This window comes from Aethalodelphis obliquidens, unplaced genomic scaffold (assembly GCF_003676395.1).
Source record: "Aethalodelphis obliquidens isolate GAN/ISIS:26980383/991018 unplaced genomic scaffold, ASM367639v1 scaffold117, whole genome shotgun sequence".
Classification (NCBI taxonomy): domain Eukaryota; kingdom Metazoa; phylum Chordata; class Mammalia; order Artiodactyla; family Delphinidae; genus Aethalodelphis; species Aethalodelphis obliquidens.
Window position 1 is genome coordinate 745,039 of NW_020838061.1, and position 17,923 is coordinate 762,961.

Below are 17,923 nucleotides of genomic sequence, written 5' to 3' on the forward strand. Positions count from 1 at the left end.
TACCTTCTCATGTGCACTGGGTTAGGTTCCCTCTTCAGTTGGACTGAAGGTTATATTCAGAAATGGATGGGGCTGTGAATTATTTTCCCTGCCTAGGCTAAGCAAAAGAATCATCTCCAAGGTCAGAAAGCCTCTTTGTTTGTTGTCTTAACCAAAGCCAACCCATACCCCAAGTTCCCTTACTGAACAGGACCACTGATGTTGTTCTGCCAACTATTGGCTCTATCTGCCCACCTCTTACCTCAAGTGTTACTGAGCCTCACAGCTTCCAAGAGTTGTCACCAGCCCTTCTGGGCAGACGGGGCCAGAAGGCACTCTCCACAGCAGGTGTGTCAGCAAAACTCCTCTTTGAGAATCCAAATCAGGCAGATCTTTACCCCACCATGTTCCATGGTCAGAATGTAGCCCCAACTTGGTTCCACAGATGAGCAGAGCTGCTGGGTGGGATTACTATTTGGTCCTTCATATGAGCAAAGCTGCTGGTTGGGATTACTATATAGCAAATATACTATCATATTTGCAAGTATGAATGCAGTCTTCCAAGATCTGTATGTTGGTTTTTGCAAGCTTCTCCTCCCATCACATTCAGATTCCCAGTGGTCAAGCCACACAGATTCCCCTGAGAACGTCCATGTTGCAGAGTAGTTGCTCCTTCAAAGTGCTGAAGAATGCTGGGGGTGGGCTGGTTGTCCCCCTATTTTCTCTCTTCCCACTAGAGGAACCAAAGGCTCAGCTGAGACCTGTCCACATGGTGCTTTGCTGGCCTGGGTGAGAGACAATGCAGTCTATATGTAGCTCCTTCTCTTACCCTTCTAATGCAGTCTGTCTTGGTCTCTGTGGTGCAGCAGCATGATTCATCCTTATCTCCATGTTCAAGGATTCTCTCAGTAGTGTCTTATTCTTGAGTTGCTAGGTGTTGTTAGTTTTCATTTCTTGTTAGTTGTTTTTGTTGTGAGGGGAAGTGAAGTCAGGAACAAACTATTTTGCCATATGGGTGACATCAGAATCCTCATGGTAAAAACTTTTAGCAAATTAGATATAGAACGAACACACTTAAACATAAAGAGACCATATATGAAAAGCCTACAGCTAACATTATACTCAATGGTGAAAGGTTGAAAGCCTTACTTTTCAGATCAGGAATAAGACAATGATGTTGACTCTCATCACTCTTATTCAAGCTAGTACTGGAAGTCCTAGCCAGAGTAATAGGGCAAGAAAAAAAAGATAAAAGACATCACAAGTGGAAAGGAAGAGGAAAGGAAGAAATAAAATTGTATCTATTTTCACATGACAAAATTTTATGTATAGAAAATCCTAGAGCCCACCAAAAAACTGTTGGAGTTAATTCATGAATTCAGTAAAGTAGACTGAGACAACATTAACATATAAAAATCAGTAACATTTCTATACACTAACAATTGAATTATCTGAAAAAGAAAATAATCCCATTTACAATAGCATTGAAACAATAAAATAGGGCTTCCTTGGTGGTGCAGCAGTTGAGAATCTGCCTGCCAATGCAGGGGGCACAGGTTCGAGCTCTGGTCTGGGAAGATTCCACATGCCATGGAGCAACTGGGCCCTTGAGCCACAATTACTGAGCCTGTGCATATGGAGCCTGTGCTCCACAACAAGAGAGGCTGCGATAGTGAGAGGCCCACACACTGCAATGAAGAGTGGCCCCTGCTTGCCACAACTAGAGAAAGCCCTTGCACAGAAATGAAGAACCAACAAAGCCATAAATTAATTAATTAATTAATTAATTTAAAAAAAACAATAAAATACTTAGGAATGTATTAAACCAAGGAGGTGAAAGATGTCTACTCTGAAAACTACAGGACATTAATGAAAGAAATAGAAGACACAGATAAGCAAAACAGTATCCTGTGTTCATGGATTGGAAAAAATAATATTGTTAAAATGTCAGTACTACTCAAAGCCATCTATAGATTCAATGCAATCCCTATCAAGATTCCAATAGCATTTTTTATAGAAGTAGAAAATAATCCCAAAATTCATGTGGAACCACAAAAGACTCCAAATGGCCAAAACAATTCAGAGAAAGAGCAAGGCAGTAGGTATCACAGTCCCTGATTTCAATCTATATTAAAAAGCTACAGTAATCACTATGGAAAACAAGATGGAGGATCCTCAAAAAATTAAAAATAGAACTACCATATGATCTAGCAATTCCACTTCTGGGTATTTTGCTGAGTAAAACAAAAACATTATTTCAAAAATATATATGCACCCCTATGTTCATTGCAGCATTATCCGCAATAGCCAAGATATGGAAGCTACCTAAGTGCCCATCAATAGATGATTGAATAAAGAGAAATCTGATACACACACACACACACACACACACACTGTAATATTACTCAGCCATAATAAAGAATGAAATCTTGCCATCTGTGACATGGATGGACCTAGAGGACATTATGCTAAGTGAAATAAGTCAGACAGAGAAAGACAAATATCACATGATTTCACTTATATGTGGAATCTAAAAAACAAAACAAATGAACAAACATAACAAAACAGAAACAGAGCCATAGAGATAGAGAACAAATAGGTGGTTGCTGGGTGGGTGGGGAATGAGTGAAATAGGTGAGAGTTAAGAGGTACAAACTTCCAGTTGCAAAATAAATGAGTCAGGGGGAAGAAATGTTCAGCTTAGGGAATATAGTCAATAATCATGTAATATCTTTGTATGGTGACATGGTAACTAGACTTATCATGGTGATCATTTTGTAATGTATGGAAATATCAACTCACTATGTTTTATACCTGGAACTCACATAGTGTTGTAGGTCAATTATGCTTCAACCAACAAATAAGCAAGCTCATAGAAAGAGATCAGATTTGTGGTTACCAGAGTCAGGGAAGGGGAGAAGGAGAATTGGATGAAGGTGGTCCAAAAGGTGCCAACTTCCAGTTATAAGATAAATAAGAACTAGGGATATGATGTACAACATGATTAATATAATTAATACTGCTGTATGCTATATATGAAAGTTGTTAAGAGAATAAATCCTGAGTTCTCATCACAAGGAAAAACACTTTGTTCTTTTTTTAAATCTGTGGCTATATGATATGATGGTAATCATTTCATGATGTATGTAAGTCAAAACATTAAGCTGTACACATTAAAACTTATATGGTGCTGTATGTCAATTGTATCTCAATAAAACTGGAAGGAAAAAAGCGATAGTAATCAAAACAGCATGGTACTGGCATAAAAACAGATGCATAGACCAATGGAGCAGAATCAAAAGCTCAGAAATGAACCAATCCATATATGTTCAACTAATATTTAACTATGAAGACAAGATCACTCAGTGGAGAAAAGACAATCTCTTCAATAAATGGTGCTGGGAAAACTGGATATTCACATGCAAAAGAATGAAACTAGACCACTATCTTACATTACTCCCCCAAATTAAGTGAGAATGGATTAAGGACTTAAATATAAGACTAGAAACCATAAGACCCCTAGAAGAAAACAGAAAAACAATCTCCTTGACATGGATCTTCACAATGATTTTTTTTGTATATGACACCTAAAGCACAAGCAACAAAATCAAAAATAGACAAGTGGAGCTACATCAAACTAAAAAGCTTCTGCACAGCGAAAGAAATGATTGATAAAATGTAAGGACAATCTATGGAATTAGAAAAAATATTTGCAAGCCATGTATCTGGTTAGAGGTTAATATCCAAAATATATTAAAAAATTCGTACAACTCAATAGCAAAAAACAAATAATCCAATTTAATAATCCAATTAAAATATCAATAGATATTTTCCAAAGAAGATAAATGAATAGCCAGCAGGTATATGGAATGTGCTCAGCATCACTAATCATAAGGTAAATGGAAATTAATCTCACAATGAGGTATCACCTCATGCTTGTTATAATGCCTATCATCAAAAAGACAAGAGATTAAAAATGCTGTCAAAGATGTGCACACTGTTGGTGGGATTGTAAATTGGTATTGGCACTACACAAAACAGTATTAAGGATCCTCAATAATTTAAAAATAAAACTACCATATAATCAAGCAACTTCACTTCTGGGAATATATCTAATGGAAATGAAAACTCTAACTTGAAAAGATATTTGCACGCTCATATTCATAGCAGCATTATTTACAATAGCCAAGACATGGAAACAACCTAAGTGCCCATCAACAGATTAATGGATAAAGAAGTTGTGAAATATATATAGAATTGAATATTATTCAGCCATAAAAAAGAATGAAATCCTGCCATTGGCAGTAACATGAATGGACCTCAAGGGCATTATGCTACATGAAATAAGTCAGACAAAGAAAGACAATTAGTTGTATGATCTCATATGTGAGATCTAAAACAAATGAACAGACAAAAAAATCAGCCTCATAGAAAAGGAGATCTGATTTGCAGTTCCCAGAGGCAGGAAGTGGGGGAGTGGGAATTGGACGAAGATGATCAAAAGGTACAAAGTTCCACTTACAAGATAAATAAGTACTAGGGATATAATGTACAGTGTCATGACTATAGTTAACACTGCTGCTGTATGGTATATTTGAAAGTTGTTGAGAAAGTAGTTCCCAAGAGTTCTCATCACAAGGAAAGAAATATTTTTTTTCTTTTTCTTTTTAAAATCTATGCATTAGATAATGGATGTTAACTAGACTTATTACTTAGTAATAATTTCACAATATATGTAAATGAAATCATTATGCTGACCACTTTAAATTTATACAGTACTGTACTTAGTAAAACTGAAAAAGATATGCAAAATAAATATCAAAAAAAGAAAATGAAAAGAAAAAAATGTAATGCTCCATATTAATATAAAAATAAATGGAAAAATGCACATGAATATACCTCTTTAGATACAGAAATAGCATTTGACAAAAATCCAGCACATTTTCATGATGAAAGCACTCTAAACCAGGAATAAAAGGGGTCTTTTATTCTTTATCATCCTGATAAAGACCATCTACAAAAACACCACAGGTAACACCATATTTAATTGTGAGATGCTGATTTTTTTTCCATTTAAGATTAAGAAGAAGAGAAAGATGTCTTACCACTTCTACTTAGCATTGGATTGGAGGTTCTAGCAATTAGTCAAGAAAAAGAAAATGTAGTAAGTTTTTACACAAGTAAAACTATTTGTGCTTATAGATGGCATGATTTTACATAAATACAACCCTAAGAAATCCACTAGTGTCTAATATAACTAATAGATTAGTTCAGTACTTTTTCAGGATACAAGATGAATGTACAAAAATCAATGAACAATCCAACAATTAAATTAAGAAAGAAATTCCATTTAAAATAATGTTAAAAGTTATATACTTATATATAAATTTAGCAAAATAAGTGCAAGACACATTTCTTTTTAACACATTGTTAAAAGAAATTAAAGAAGACCTAATAAGTGGAAAGGCATACCATGTTCATGGATCAGAAGACACAGTATTATTAATATGGCAATACTCCCCAAATTGATCTACAGATTGAATATGATCTGTATCAAAATTCCATCTGTTGTTTTTGCAGAAGTTGATAAGCTGATCTTAAAATTCATATGCAAATTTAAGGGACCTAGAATAGTTAAAATAATTTAGATAAAATAGTAGACATTTGGAGGACTCACACTTCACAATTTCAAAACTTACTACAAAGGTACAGTAATACAAACAGTGTTGTATCAGCATAAGAAGAAACATATATATCAATTCAATAGAACTGAGAGTCCAGAAATAAACTCTTCCATATGATTAATTGATTTAGAGAAGGATGACAAGACCATTCAATGGGGTAAGTATAATCTTTTAAACAAATGATGATGGGACAGCTGGATATTTATATGCAAAATAATCAAGGTGAACTCCTACCTCTTATCATACACAAAAACAAGATCAAAACAGCTGAAACGCCTACATATAAGAGATACAAGTATAAAATTCTTAGAAGAAAACATATGTCAGTCTTTGTTATTTTGGCTTAGATAATAGGTTCTTAGATACAACACCAAAAGCACAAGTAATGACAGAAAAAAATAGATAAATTGAACTTCATCAAAATTAAAATTTGTGTTTAAACAATACCCTCAAGAAAGTGAAAAGAAAGCATATGGAGTGAGAGAAAATATTTGCAAGTCATATATCTGATAAGGACCAGTATAGAGAATATGAAGATCTAAACACAACTCAAAGAACAATTTACAAAATGGCCAAATTCTCTGAATAGACATTTCTCCAAATAAGATATTTGAATGGCCAATAAGCACATGAAAAGGGAGTTAACATTGTTAGCTGTTAGGGAAATGCAAATCAAGATCTCCCTGAAATATTTCACACCCATGATACTGGCTATAATCAGATGACTGACATGACAAGTGTTGGTCAGCATGTGGAGAAATTAGAATTCTTTTACATTGATGGTTGGATTGTAAAGTGATACAACCACTTTGGAAAAACTTTTGGCATTTCCTCAAAACTTTAAGCATAGAATCACAATATGAACTAGAAATGCACTCATAGATATATACCCAAGAGATATGAAAACATATTTCCACACAGAAATTTGTATATGAATGTCCATAGCAGCACTATTCATAATAGACAATATGTAAACAACTCAAATGTCCATCAACTAATGAATGGATAAACAATTTATGCTATATAGACACAATGGAATATCATAGAGCAATGTAAAAGAATGAAGTGCTGATACATACTATAGCATGGACCTTGAAAACATTATGCTAACTGAAAGAAGCCAGTCATAAAAAACATTATATTGTATTATTCCACTTATAATAATATTCAGAATAGGTAAATCCATAGAGAAAGATTAATGGTTGTCTAGTACTGGGATGGGGGATTTGTTGTGCTAATCAGTATGTAGTTTATTTTTGAAGTAACAAAATGTTCTAAAATTCGATTGTGGTACTGCTTGAACAGAGCTGTGAATATATTAAAAACTATTTAATTGTACACTTCTGATGTGTGACTGCTGTACTATGTGAATTATATCTTAATAAAGTCATTTAAAAATGATCCATGATAACTACACCTATTCAACACAGATTACTATTGCTTTTTTAAAGTTCACTATTTGCCTGAGAGTTATTTTAGCAAAGTCAATCTTACTGGCCCTCACTTTCCTCAGGTCAAAATACCATTTTTATTGGTTTAGAATGTCATGATGTTTAAAGTTTTTACAACTATTAAATTTCCATGTTTATTTAAAAAGTGAACTTAAGCACACAAATACTGAATAAATTTGGAGGGTAATACCAAATTACTCCCACTGGTGGGGGATACATTGTACTTTTTTAGTAGCTTTTAAAGAAAGCTCAAAGTGCTCTATGTCTATTAACTTCTAAGTTCTTAAGAAGTTCACAAGAGTTGGGAATACAGTTAATTTTTAAGTAACAATAATAATTACAACAAAATCCTGAATGTATAGCACTTGTTTTCCAAAATACCCCAATATCTTCACATAGATTATCATCAATTATTAATCTGTAATCAACACAGCACTCAAGATGGGCTGACATAGACATAATATGAAAAGTGAAAGGCACTTTGGAGACCAATACAGTTGCAATCTAGCTCCAAAGGAGTGAGGTCAACCCATAGAGATTTTGAAATAGAACTGGGCTATAGTATCCTGGTATAGTTACCTCCTGACAGTTTCCTTACCATCACTTCAACTCTTAATATGGTATTCCAAAGTGACTCCAAAACAGTGCTGATTTCAACTCTTTAGCATCCTCATGGATTTCCTCAGTTTGTACTCAGTCACCTATATAGCTTGCAACTAGGCTATACTCTAGGAATAGGACCTCGGCTTGAAGATACCTGGTACAACAGAGAGAAGAGGCAGATATCTCTGTTATATTATAGTCCCAGGGTCAGAAACTAAAGAGAATTGCTTGCTTGCTTATAGTTTCATAGCTAGAAAGTTGACAAGATGGTCATAGGTTTTATTTTTCTAAGTCCAGATCTACTAATAATATAGCTTGGTAATAGAGTGTCATCAGAATCTTGGAGGATAACTACCATGGACTGAAAGTTTGGGTCACAGCTGAATTCATATGTTGAAACCTAATCCCCAAAGTAATGGCAATTGGAGGTAGAGGTTTTGGGAGGTGATTAGGTTGTGAGAATGGAGCCCTCATGAATGGGATTAGTGTCCTTACAAAAGAGACCCCAGAGGGCTCCCTTACTACTTCTGACACATAAAGACTCAGTGAGAAGATAGCGATCTATGAATTAGGAAGCAGGCACTCACCAGGTACTAAATCTGCCAGCACCTTGATCTTGGGCTTCCCAGACTCTAGAACTGTGAGAAATAAATGTTTGTTGGGTTTCAAGTCACCCAGTCTAGGATATTTTTGTAATAGAAACCCAAATGGACTAAAACATTAGTCTTCATGGACTACACTTCCCCAGGCTACCTTGGTTCCCTAAAATCTCTACTAATTAAAATAAAGGTGGGGCATGAAACTAATATCATATTGTGTCTACTATACTTCAATGTAAAAATATATAAATAAAAACAAACAAAAAAGAAAGGTGGGGCAAAGTGATGCCCCAAGAGTTCTATGCAAAGACTCTCTACCATACTGTCTCAGATCAAGTTGGAGGAGTTCTGTTATAATATAAATAGAAATATATGGGCTTTTAATACATAGATTATGGTGAGGTTGAAAGCTGATTACCAATCTTCTTTCAGCCAGCACTGCAGCTATTTCTTCCTCAATCACACTGTGATAACTGTGGGCTGTGCAATATTTTACTTGAAATGGAATATAAAGAAGACCTGGACTAGCAGAGTTTCATTAACTTTCCAACTATGATGTCATAAGTACAAGAAAATTTATGTGCCAGGGAATGTATACGGAAGCTTGCACAGATTGTATTATTTTATTTATAGCATTCCTGTGAAGTATATATTATTAAGTGCATTATACAAATTAGGAAACTGTTACCCAGAGATGTTATGACACTTGCCTGAGGTCACATGAGTAGAAAGTAGCAGAGCCTAGATTTGAATCCAGGTCTGTCTGGCTTTAAGCCCATGCTCTAAATTATGTCAGATTGTCTTTCTTTAAAGAGATTACTTTTCCAAAAATATTGCTAAGTTTTATTCCATTTAAAATGATCTTTTATATAAAATAAATTTTATTTCTTTAAAAGTTCTGCCAGGAAAAAAGATAAAGACTGTAAAAAGGTCTTTTTTTTTAGGCTAAATTATCCTTTAGGGAGCAATCGATTTACGAAAAATTAAAACTTAAACTTTGCACTCTCAAGCCTCCAAATATTCTAATAAAGTTGAAATTGTTAGGCTGCATGGTAAAGCAGAAAAAAAACCCACATGATATATTTCTGAGTTGGAATCCTGGTTCTGTCTTGTATTGGTTGTATGATTCTAGACAAGATATTAAAACATGGATAACATGCTTATATGACCAGATTGCCATGAAGATTAAATGAGATCAGGTATATAAATTTACTGATGGTGCCTAGTACATGCAAGGCCCTCAACAAATCATAAATGTTATTATTATTACAATTATTAGGAACAACACTGCTGAAGGGGTAAAAAGTACAAAAGAGGTGAATGAAAAGGGGCATTGGGAAGGATCTTAAAGGTATAGTTCAATGTTACTTTAAGCATGCTTTAGGAAAGAGCAAACACAGAAAAATGAAAAGATCCTTAATAAGAAATGTCTACTAATGATGACGATGGAGTACTATTCTGTTAGAGATAGGTGCCAGAGGGATACTTCCTATACTCTATTATTGCTTTTCATTTTGTAGCAGGGAGCTATAAGATAAAAGGAGTCAAGAGAAGTTGGTTCCTTATACTGGTTGATAATAGCCTGGAAGCATTTTAAATACAGATAAAAAATACTGTGGTTGAACAAATTAAAGGGTCTAGCTAGCAGCAAGAAAAAATGGCAAACATTCCTGCTTCGCTATTCAAATTCTCTAAAGCAGATTTTTTCAGAAAGAAGATCTATGGCCTTAAGAGATATTCTGAGGTAGGTTTATACCTCACTGTTGAGATTATCTGAAGCATATCTAAACAACTAAATATGTGAAACAGTAAAAAAATAATGCTTATTTTTTGCACAGGTCGAAAATTGCTTTAATTCGTACTTTGAATGTGTCTCTTCCCTCTAAACATTTTAAAAAAGACAATTTGATTAACGTTGCACTTAATGTTTTAATAAAGCATTTACTTTTAGAAAGAAAACAGCTGGCTGAGTTACTGCAGGCTCTGATTTCTCAACCATTGTCGCCTAGAGAAATGATTGACTTGCCTGACTATGTACTCAGGGAAAGCACCACTCATCTAGTGACATCTTCCTAAACTGCAAGTAAAAGTCATAACAGGAATAATCTATGTTCAAGAGGATGAGTCTAGCCAATTCAGTCCTATTTTAGTGATAGGAAATGCCATGCTTCCCATAAGGCTATTATTTCCTGAACAAAACTATTTGAAATGTCAGGAGATAGTTACCATGTTATAAAAATTATTATATTCCATGAAAAAAAAAAGGATGCACCATTTTTAAACGTGACAAAGAAAGCACAAGATTCTTTAAAGAGTTGACCCCAAACCACTATTTAGAAGCAAACAAATCAAAGTACTTCAAAATATGAGTTGTGACCCAGATCTCAAGTCTAATTGATTACCAACACAATTTTTTAGACCAAACAAACTTTTATAAAACCTTTATAAAATAAACATACACATTACCTGGTAATTGTTTTGGTTTTGTGATAACCTCAATTGGTTTGATGTTGCAAAATGTGAAGAAAAATTACTCCGTGATGGATTTGTATTACTGTACATTGTAGTAGATGCTGTATGTAATGAGGTCCGTGGTGTCAAATGGTATTCTCTGTTTTGATACAGTACATTGTCTGACAAGTCTCTAATATTCACCATTGGTGAATTTGGCATATTTCTTCCTGGTCTGGGCAAAACTGTACTTTGGTTCTCAGCTCGAAGGGAACTGCCACTTTCATAAAATCTTGAGTAGCTTGGTATCTGTGCTCCCATCAATGCCAACTCTTCTTCTCTGGCATACTCATCATCAGCATCTCCAGTCTCCATTGCAATGGACAAACAAGTTCCTTCTGTTGAACTAGGAGGCTTCTGTGGGGCATTTCCTCCCAGAATTCTCTGGGGGTAATCACTAACTGCCAATGAAAATACTTCACGGATTTCCAAGTTTTGTGTTCTGCAGTAAGGGTCTCTAATAGGTGGCTTTTGCCCGCATAAGTTATGTGATGCTAGACCCGTGTGTTCAGGCTTATATGATCTTTGAATTCCGACTGGTTCAATTTTGCAAGGTTGGTGGCACACAGATGGCTTTTGTGGTACCGTCAACTCAGAGGCTTGCATTGAAGAGCTTCCATAGTGTTTCTTTGTGTGATTGTATACAGAGTTTCCAGCATTTAGCACACTTGTCTGTCTGGACAAAATAATTGTTTTTTCACCTAAGAGCAGAGAGGCATTTTTACAGTGTGCTACTTGTCTTTGAACAGGAATGTGCAACTGAAACTCAGTATCATTTTTACTGGCTGTTTTCTGACTAGGGATTTTATGTGCTTCTGTAATTTGTGTATTTGTATGTTTGGTTGTCCCTTGCCTACTTGATGAACTGGCTGGACTGTATATACCAGTTACAATGACATCATTATTGGGCGATATCCAAGAAGACTGTTGTCTTGAGGTTGGAGCAATATTAACCACATTTCTGACTGTAACATCTGGAGCTGCCAAAGGAGTACCAGAAACAGTTCCTGTTGTTGCTGCTCCTGATTCAGAATTCTTACTACTCATTTTTCTTCTCTTATTGCCAACCCACGTCTGGAAGGATAAAAAAAATGATATTATGGAAAAGTTCTTAACCAAAAAACAAGAAAAAACAATTCCTATGTGATAAATTATATTCTCATTAGTCATAAAATCAAGGCCTATACAAATTTAAAAGAAAAAAATAAAAGAAAAAGTAACTAAAGTATAAGGTCAGAGATAATCAGGGACCAGCACGTAATAAATATCTAGGAACTTTGATAGGAGAATTGTATTATTCTTCTTTTCCTCAAAACCCTTCCAATTAATGTGTAGCAAGAACCCTAAAATGTTTATATCCCTTGACCTAGTAAATTCATTTCTGGGAATTTATCCTAAAAGTAATCCTAGATGTATACAAAGTTTATATGCAAAGATGTTCATCATATTTATGTATAATAGTGAAAAATTGGAAACATTCTAGAGGTAGGATGTTTAATGACATTGGAAAATGCTCATAGTATTGTTAAAGAAATATACACTAGGCATCTTCAGATTTAACAACTTCTATGAATATATCATAACTTGGTTAATTTAACATTGCTAGATATTTAGATTACTTTTAGAAATATTCACTATTTTAAACCATATAGCAATACACTTCACTGTGCATGCATCTTTGTACTATTGGTCCATTAGAATGCCATCTTTAGAAGGAAAATTGCTAGGCTTTTTGATATTTTCAAACTACCCTCCAATGTATAAGAGTTCTGGTTTCCCCACACCCTCAACAACACTTTGCATTATCTTTTTGTAGTCTCTACTAGCCCAGGAGTTAAGAAAAGGTATATAATTGCTGTTTTGATTTGAGGTTCTCTGGTTACTATATCACTTTGATAGAGTTGCTTACTGATTACCTCTACTAATTTTTATATTAGGGTATTTGTCATTTTTAATTGATTTATAAGAGCAATTTCCTACTGGAGGTAGCAGCACTTTGTCACAAGTTGCAAATATTTTTCCCAGTTTGTCATTAATTTGTGGTAGTTATTTTCTTCTTTATGTTTTTCTCGATTTACCAAATCTTATACAGTGAATATGTATTACTTTTATAAACCAAAAATTAATAAAAATAATACCAGTGGCTGGCATTTAGAATTTGATTACAAACTATGTACTTTTATATAAGTAATTTATTATAATAATCTTAGTATTATTACACTGAATCATGATTCTTCTTAAAATATGCAATAAGAAATATTATGTTCCATAAAATTATTAGTAAACTTTATAATTATTTCAAAATGCATACCATATTATAAACTACCAAAACACATTAATCTATTAAGAATTTCAAAAAATAAATAAGTGAAAACATTAAATGAACTAGCCTTGCACAAACACGGTGCAGAGTGTATTTGGTTAATTTTGTGTGATGTGCTTTTGAAAACCACATAAATTATCCAATTTTCAATGTATATTTATATTATATACAACATTAAATGTTGTAATACTATAAATAAAAGCTAACATGTATTGAATCCCCATTATGTGTTTTAATATATATTAGCTCCTTTGCTAGGTATTATTTTCTAATTGTATAAATGAAGAAACTGAGATTCAGAAATATTAACTAGCTTGTGGAAAGATATCCTGTCAGCTACTGGCAGAGCAAGGAATCAAAATTAATTTAACTTGACCTCAAAGAACATTCTCCTTCCACTATGGTGAGAAACCCCTGAAATGGAGTTGGCCACTTCTGTTGGACATTTTACTTTTATAATTAGTACTTATCTAATAAAATGTCCCAGAAACTGAGATGCTCCATTTTGCTTCACATGAGGCTGTGGGAATTTAAAACTCACTCTTATTTAGCTTTACTAAACAGCAGAAGTGAGAATTATAAGCAGAGGGACAAATGAATATAAATGTCACAAGAGAAGGAGGCAGGGGAGAAAAACTAAAAGGTTCTAAAGTATACACTCGAGAGAAATATTTAAAAAGAAATATGTGGCTGCTTCCCACTAGCTGGATATATGTATATGTGTAGCTGATTCACTTCATTATACAGCAGAAACTAACACAACAATGTAAAGCAATTATACTCCAATAAAGATGTTTTAAAAAAAGGGAAATGTTTGGGGATATATATAATTTCAATTTATGGTTCAAAAAAGTGAATATTACAGATATTCAAAATAAGTCACTGTGTTATGGCTTTTCAAATAAAAATATGCATAGGAAGCATGATGTATTTGTTTGTAATTTCAATATTTTAAAACTTTCAATGGGAAAGCATAGTGAATTGGTAAGATTTAAACTCAAGATCTACTACATCTGGAGGGCAACTCTGGACAAGATTTCTAAGAAAGCAAACAACCTACCATGTTCTCATCACAATACCTACCTTAACATAGGAATTTTAAGTGATCTTAGTGCACTGCAAATTTATGGCTTACTTTTATAGTTTTATAGTTCACATATATAGTTACTTATATAGTTTACTAGATATCTATATCGTGTACCCATAAAAAAGTAAAATGCAATAGTAAAATGAATATCACATGAATATGAAACTCAGCTATCTAACAACTTCACTTGTGCAGAATGCAGCCAATATAGATGTCACAAGACCCATGTACTTTACTGAAAAGACAACACTTGATCTTAAAACATACCTTATCTTATTTTACACATAATTTTACCAAACCTGGTATCTTTTTTTTTTTTTAACAAAACAGGATGGGGCTTTGGTAATAGTGATTGCTGTTGAAAACACCTTGATAGCACCAAAACTAAGAATATTCATTAAATATTACTCACTAAAAAGGAGAAGAAAGGAAAAATAAAAGAGAATTGTAGTGAGAAATCATTAAATGGTCTGGGGTTCTTTAGTAAAGGAGAAAGTCACTCCATATAACTTACCATGTTGTAAGCATTATTATTTTATAGCACAGTACAATAATTGATTTCCATAGTAAAACCCTGAGTCAAAAAGTAAAGGTTCAGTTATTTTCAATAGTCTCTATTGAAGTAAAGTAGGAAAGTATATAGTTAAGAAATATATTTTAGTAAAATGTTGAAAATAAAGAAAATGCATTACCTAAGGGTTATCAGTAACTGAATTAAATTTTACTAAAAGTCATTCAGTTACAGGATCCAAAATTTACCATTGCCTATAGGATGTAAATTTCTCATTCCAAATGTTTCATTGGTGAGAGAGAAAAAATGGGTCAATCAAATTGATATGATGAGCATTTGGGGTTTGGAACTAATAAAGTGATACTACATAGAAAAAAAGAAAGGCAATAAATTTGGGTCACCAATCCTTGGTGTCCATTAAATTCTTTTTCAGTCCTTTTTTAGAAAGTCAATGTCTCCAAACTTTTCCTTTTCCTATACCTCCTTCTTTGTTTTCCTGTTCCTTTACCCCACTATATATATATATATATATATATATATATCATGGATGTTTTAACCTTTTAAGTTCTTTTTACATTGGGATCAAGTTCTTAGTACAGTGAGATTTTAGTTCTTTTGAGGAAAAAACACAATAAATACTGTATTAAAATAATAAAGGAAGATCTCTTTGAAGTAGAACATGTAGACCTAGCAAAATACTAGGCTCAAATACTATATTAAAAATAATAAAGGAAGGTCCCTTTCAAGTAGAACATATAGACCTAGCAGAATATCAGGGGCAGGGGAGGTTGTGGAATAATGGGTCTATAAACAACTCCCTTCTCCTCTGGCTGGAAAAGCTGCCAAAATTGTGTTAAAATTTAGATTAGAAAGACTGAATTTCTGCAGAATAAACACTCTCCTAGAACAGAGAAAATGAATCTGTTTCACACCATTCCTTATAACTTACATAACATTTTACTTGTAAGCTTACGTTCTAGAAAGTTTATTTCTTTCATTTCCATTACTTGTTACAGATTTCACACCATTTGGAGCAAGATATAAACCTTTGTATTTCAACACTCTCAATATTCAAGTACAATCAAGTAAATTATTAGGGGGAAGATTGCAATAGCAAATTGTAAATATGAAAGGTCACAGTCCACAAAGCAGCTGCCTAAGAAGACTTTTCATCTTAAAGTAATGGTAAAATAAAACAGAAGAAAAGAAAGAAGTTATTGCAGAAAAAAATGAGTTTGTACTTATAAAATGGAAAACTCATCAACTTGAAATATTACACATTTTAAAATAATTTTTCTAAGTCAATTACATTTTTTCTCGAGGTTTTACTAAAGGTATTGCAAATAGGGAATTTAGAGCTATCAACAGGAGATATTTCTAGTTCTTACAAAAATCTGAGTATGATGGTTGATCTCAGCAAACAAGAAACAGATATCCTGGATATTTCCCTCCTAGAACTGGTGGCATAATTCCCTATTTGAAGGTGAATATATCCTTCAGTCTTTAAATAATAGATTTTCCAAAGAATTCTTCTTATCAAGAGATTTTTATCTTTGGGGTCTTTAAAAGTTCCTCCAACAGAAAAATAAACTTAAATAGAAGTCCTTCTCTTACCAAATTAGCCTAATGAATGACAAGGATGGGAAAACTGCTAATCTTTGAATCCCTAAGGTTTCGCTCCAGGGAGATTTGTAGCCCGTTCAGACAATCATGAAAGGACCTATGCACTCACTATGAAATCTGTGACTAGCTCTGTTAGGTTTATCTCTTGCCTCCTCTCTGTCACCTTCTCACTGCCTTTCCCAAATGTGTAGCAGCTCTGATTTTTACAGCTGAATAACAATGGTTGTGATAAAGGAAATTTTCCTCCCTAGGGATTTCTTGTCCCTTACTTGCTAACCCATTAAAATGCATACATTTTACTTAAAAGGAGGAAGAGATATTCATAAAAAGGATAGGTTTTCCTAAAAAGACAAAAATACTAAATTCATAAATACCTGCTGGAAAAATTTAAACATAACAAGAAAATATGCTAACTCCCTTGGTAAATGCTTGTTTTACTAATATCAGTTTGGAGGATTATATCTAGATAAATTCTAGGTGTAAACCAAGCATGAGATCAGCAACTAATCCTAAAGGTACCTATTAGTTCAAAGGACTGGGATTTTTAAAAGATATATTTAAAATGCAAAAGTTTTAGTGCTTTCAAGGTATTTATAGAAAACAAAAACATACTAAATGATTAGGTATTTATTAAAAAATAGTAATTTTATACCAGGAAAATGAAGCTGTTTATAGTTAGTGACTTCACACCCTGATAGTTTTTTTCATATTAAGCAATTATGACTTGTAGTACAAAGCTATAAATTCAAGAGTTTAAGACCTCAATACTTACCCTGACTACACTGAAGTCCAGCTTAGTCTCCTGTGCACACTGTAATATGAGCTGAAAGCAATTTTTACTTTGATTTGTCATTCCATTTTCATAATAACGCTGTAAAATCCTTTGTTGTTCTACAGTAAATACAGAACGTAGATTCATCTAAAAATAAAAGAAGATATTCTGAAAATTTGAATAAAAATTGGGTTTGTGTAGAATTTGCACGTTTTTGTTTTTTGATACAATTTCAATGCTTTCAAGCTGCAAGATTTCTTTAAGTGAAATAATCCCAGTAATGGGCAATAATTTGTGTGCTAAAGGGAGAGAGGTTCTCATAATAATGAATATTATGCATAATGTGAACCCTTATTGAATTTGTTCAGAAAAAGTATCAACTTTAAAGACAAAAAAAAAAAAAAAAAGCAGAAAGCCCTTATCTGGTTAGTGTCAGTGCATGGAGAGAAAAAGCTTCTTTCACCAAAATAAATATTTATGGCTAGTAAAGCCAGAGATTGTGGCATGGTAGTAGCCATAGGTGGTCAATTATCAACAGGGACACTCACTGTTCTTTGTCAAGCACGGCATCTGGCATATGTCTTACAGCCAAAAGCTGTGCTCTGAAACAAAAGGGTGCGTTTATTCTTTTATTTTTCTGGGCTAAAGGGGTTCATTTAATATATTAAGTCAAAATCTCTCTTTAAAGCTTAAAAATAAACAGGAAGTTTTAGTGACTGAAAATGTATTTGCTTTAGGCAATACTAACCAAAATAATTATTTTTAATAGCTGTAGTATAT

The 17,923-nt window shown here is 33.4% G+C and overlaps 1 protein-coding gene across 1 annotated transcript in view; it reads right to left on the reverse strand.

Moving 5' to 3' along the window:
* The window catches only part of HDX (highly divergent homeobox), a 177,574-nt gene that overhangs the window by 135,822 nt on the left and 23,829 nt on the right, over nucleotides 1–17,923 (reverse strand). The window contains exons 2-3 of the mRNA XM_027097871.1: nucleotides 17,144–17,290; nucleotides 10,783–11,901 (exon numbers count right to left, since the gene is read on the reverse strand). Coding sequence (XP_026953672.1) covers nucleotides 10,783–11,901; nucleotides 17,144–17,290 — 1,266 coding nt within the window. The remainder of the gene's footprint in view (nucleotides 1–10,782; nucleotides 11,902–17,143; nucleotides 17,291–17,923) is intronic.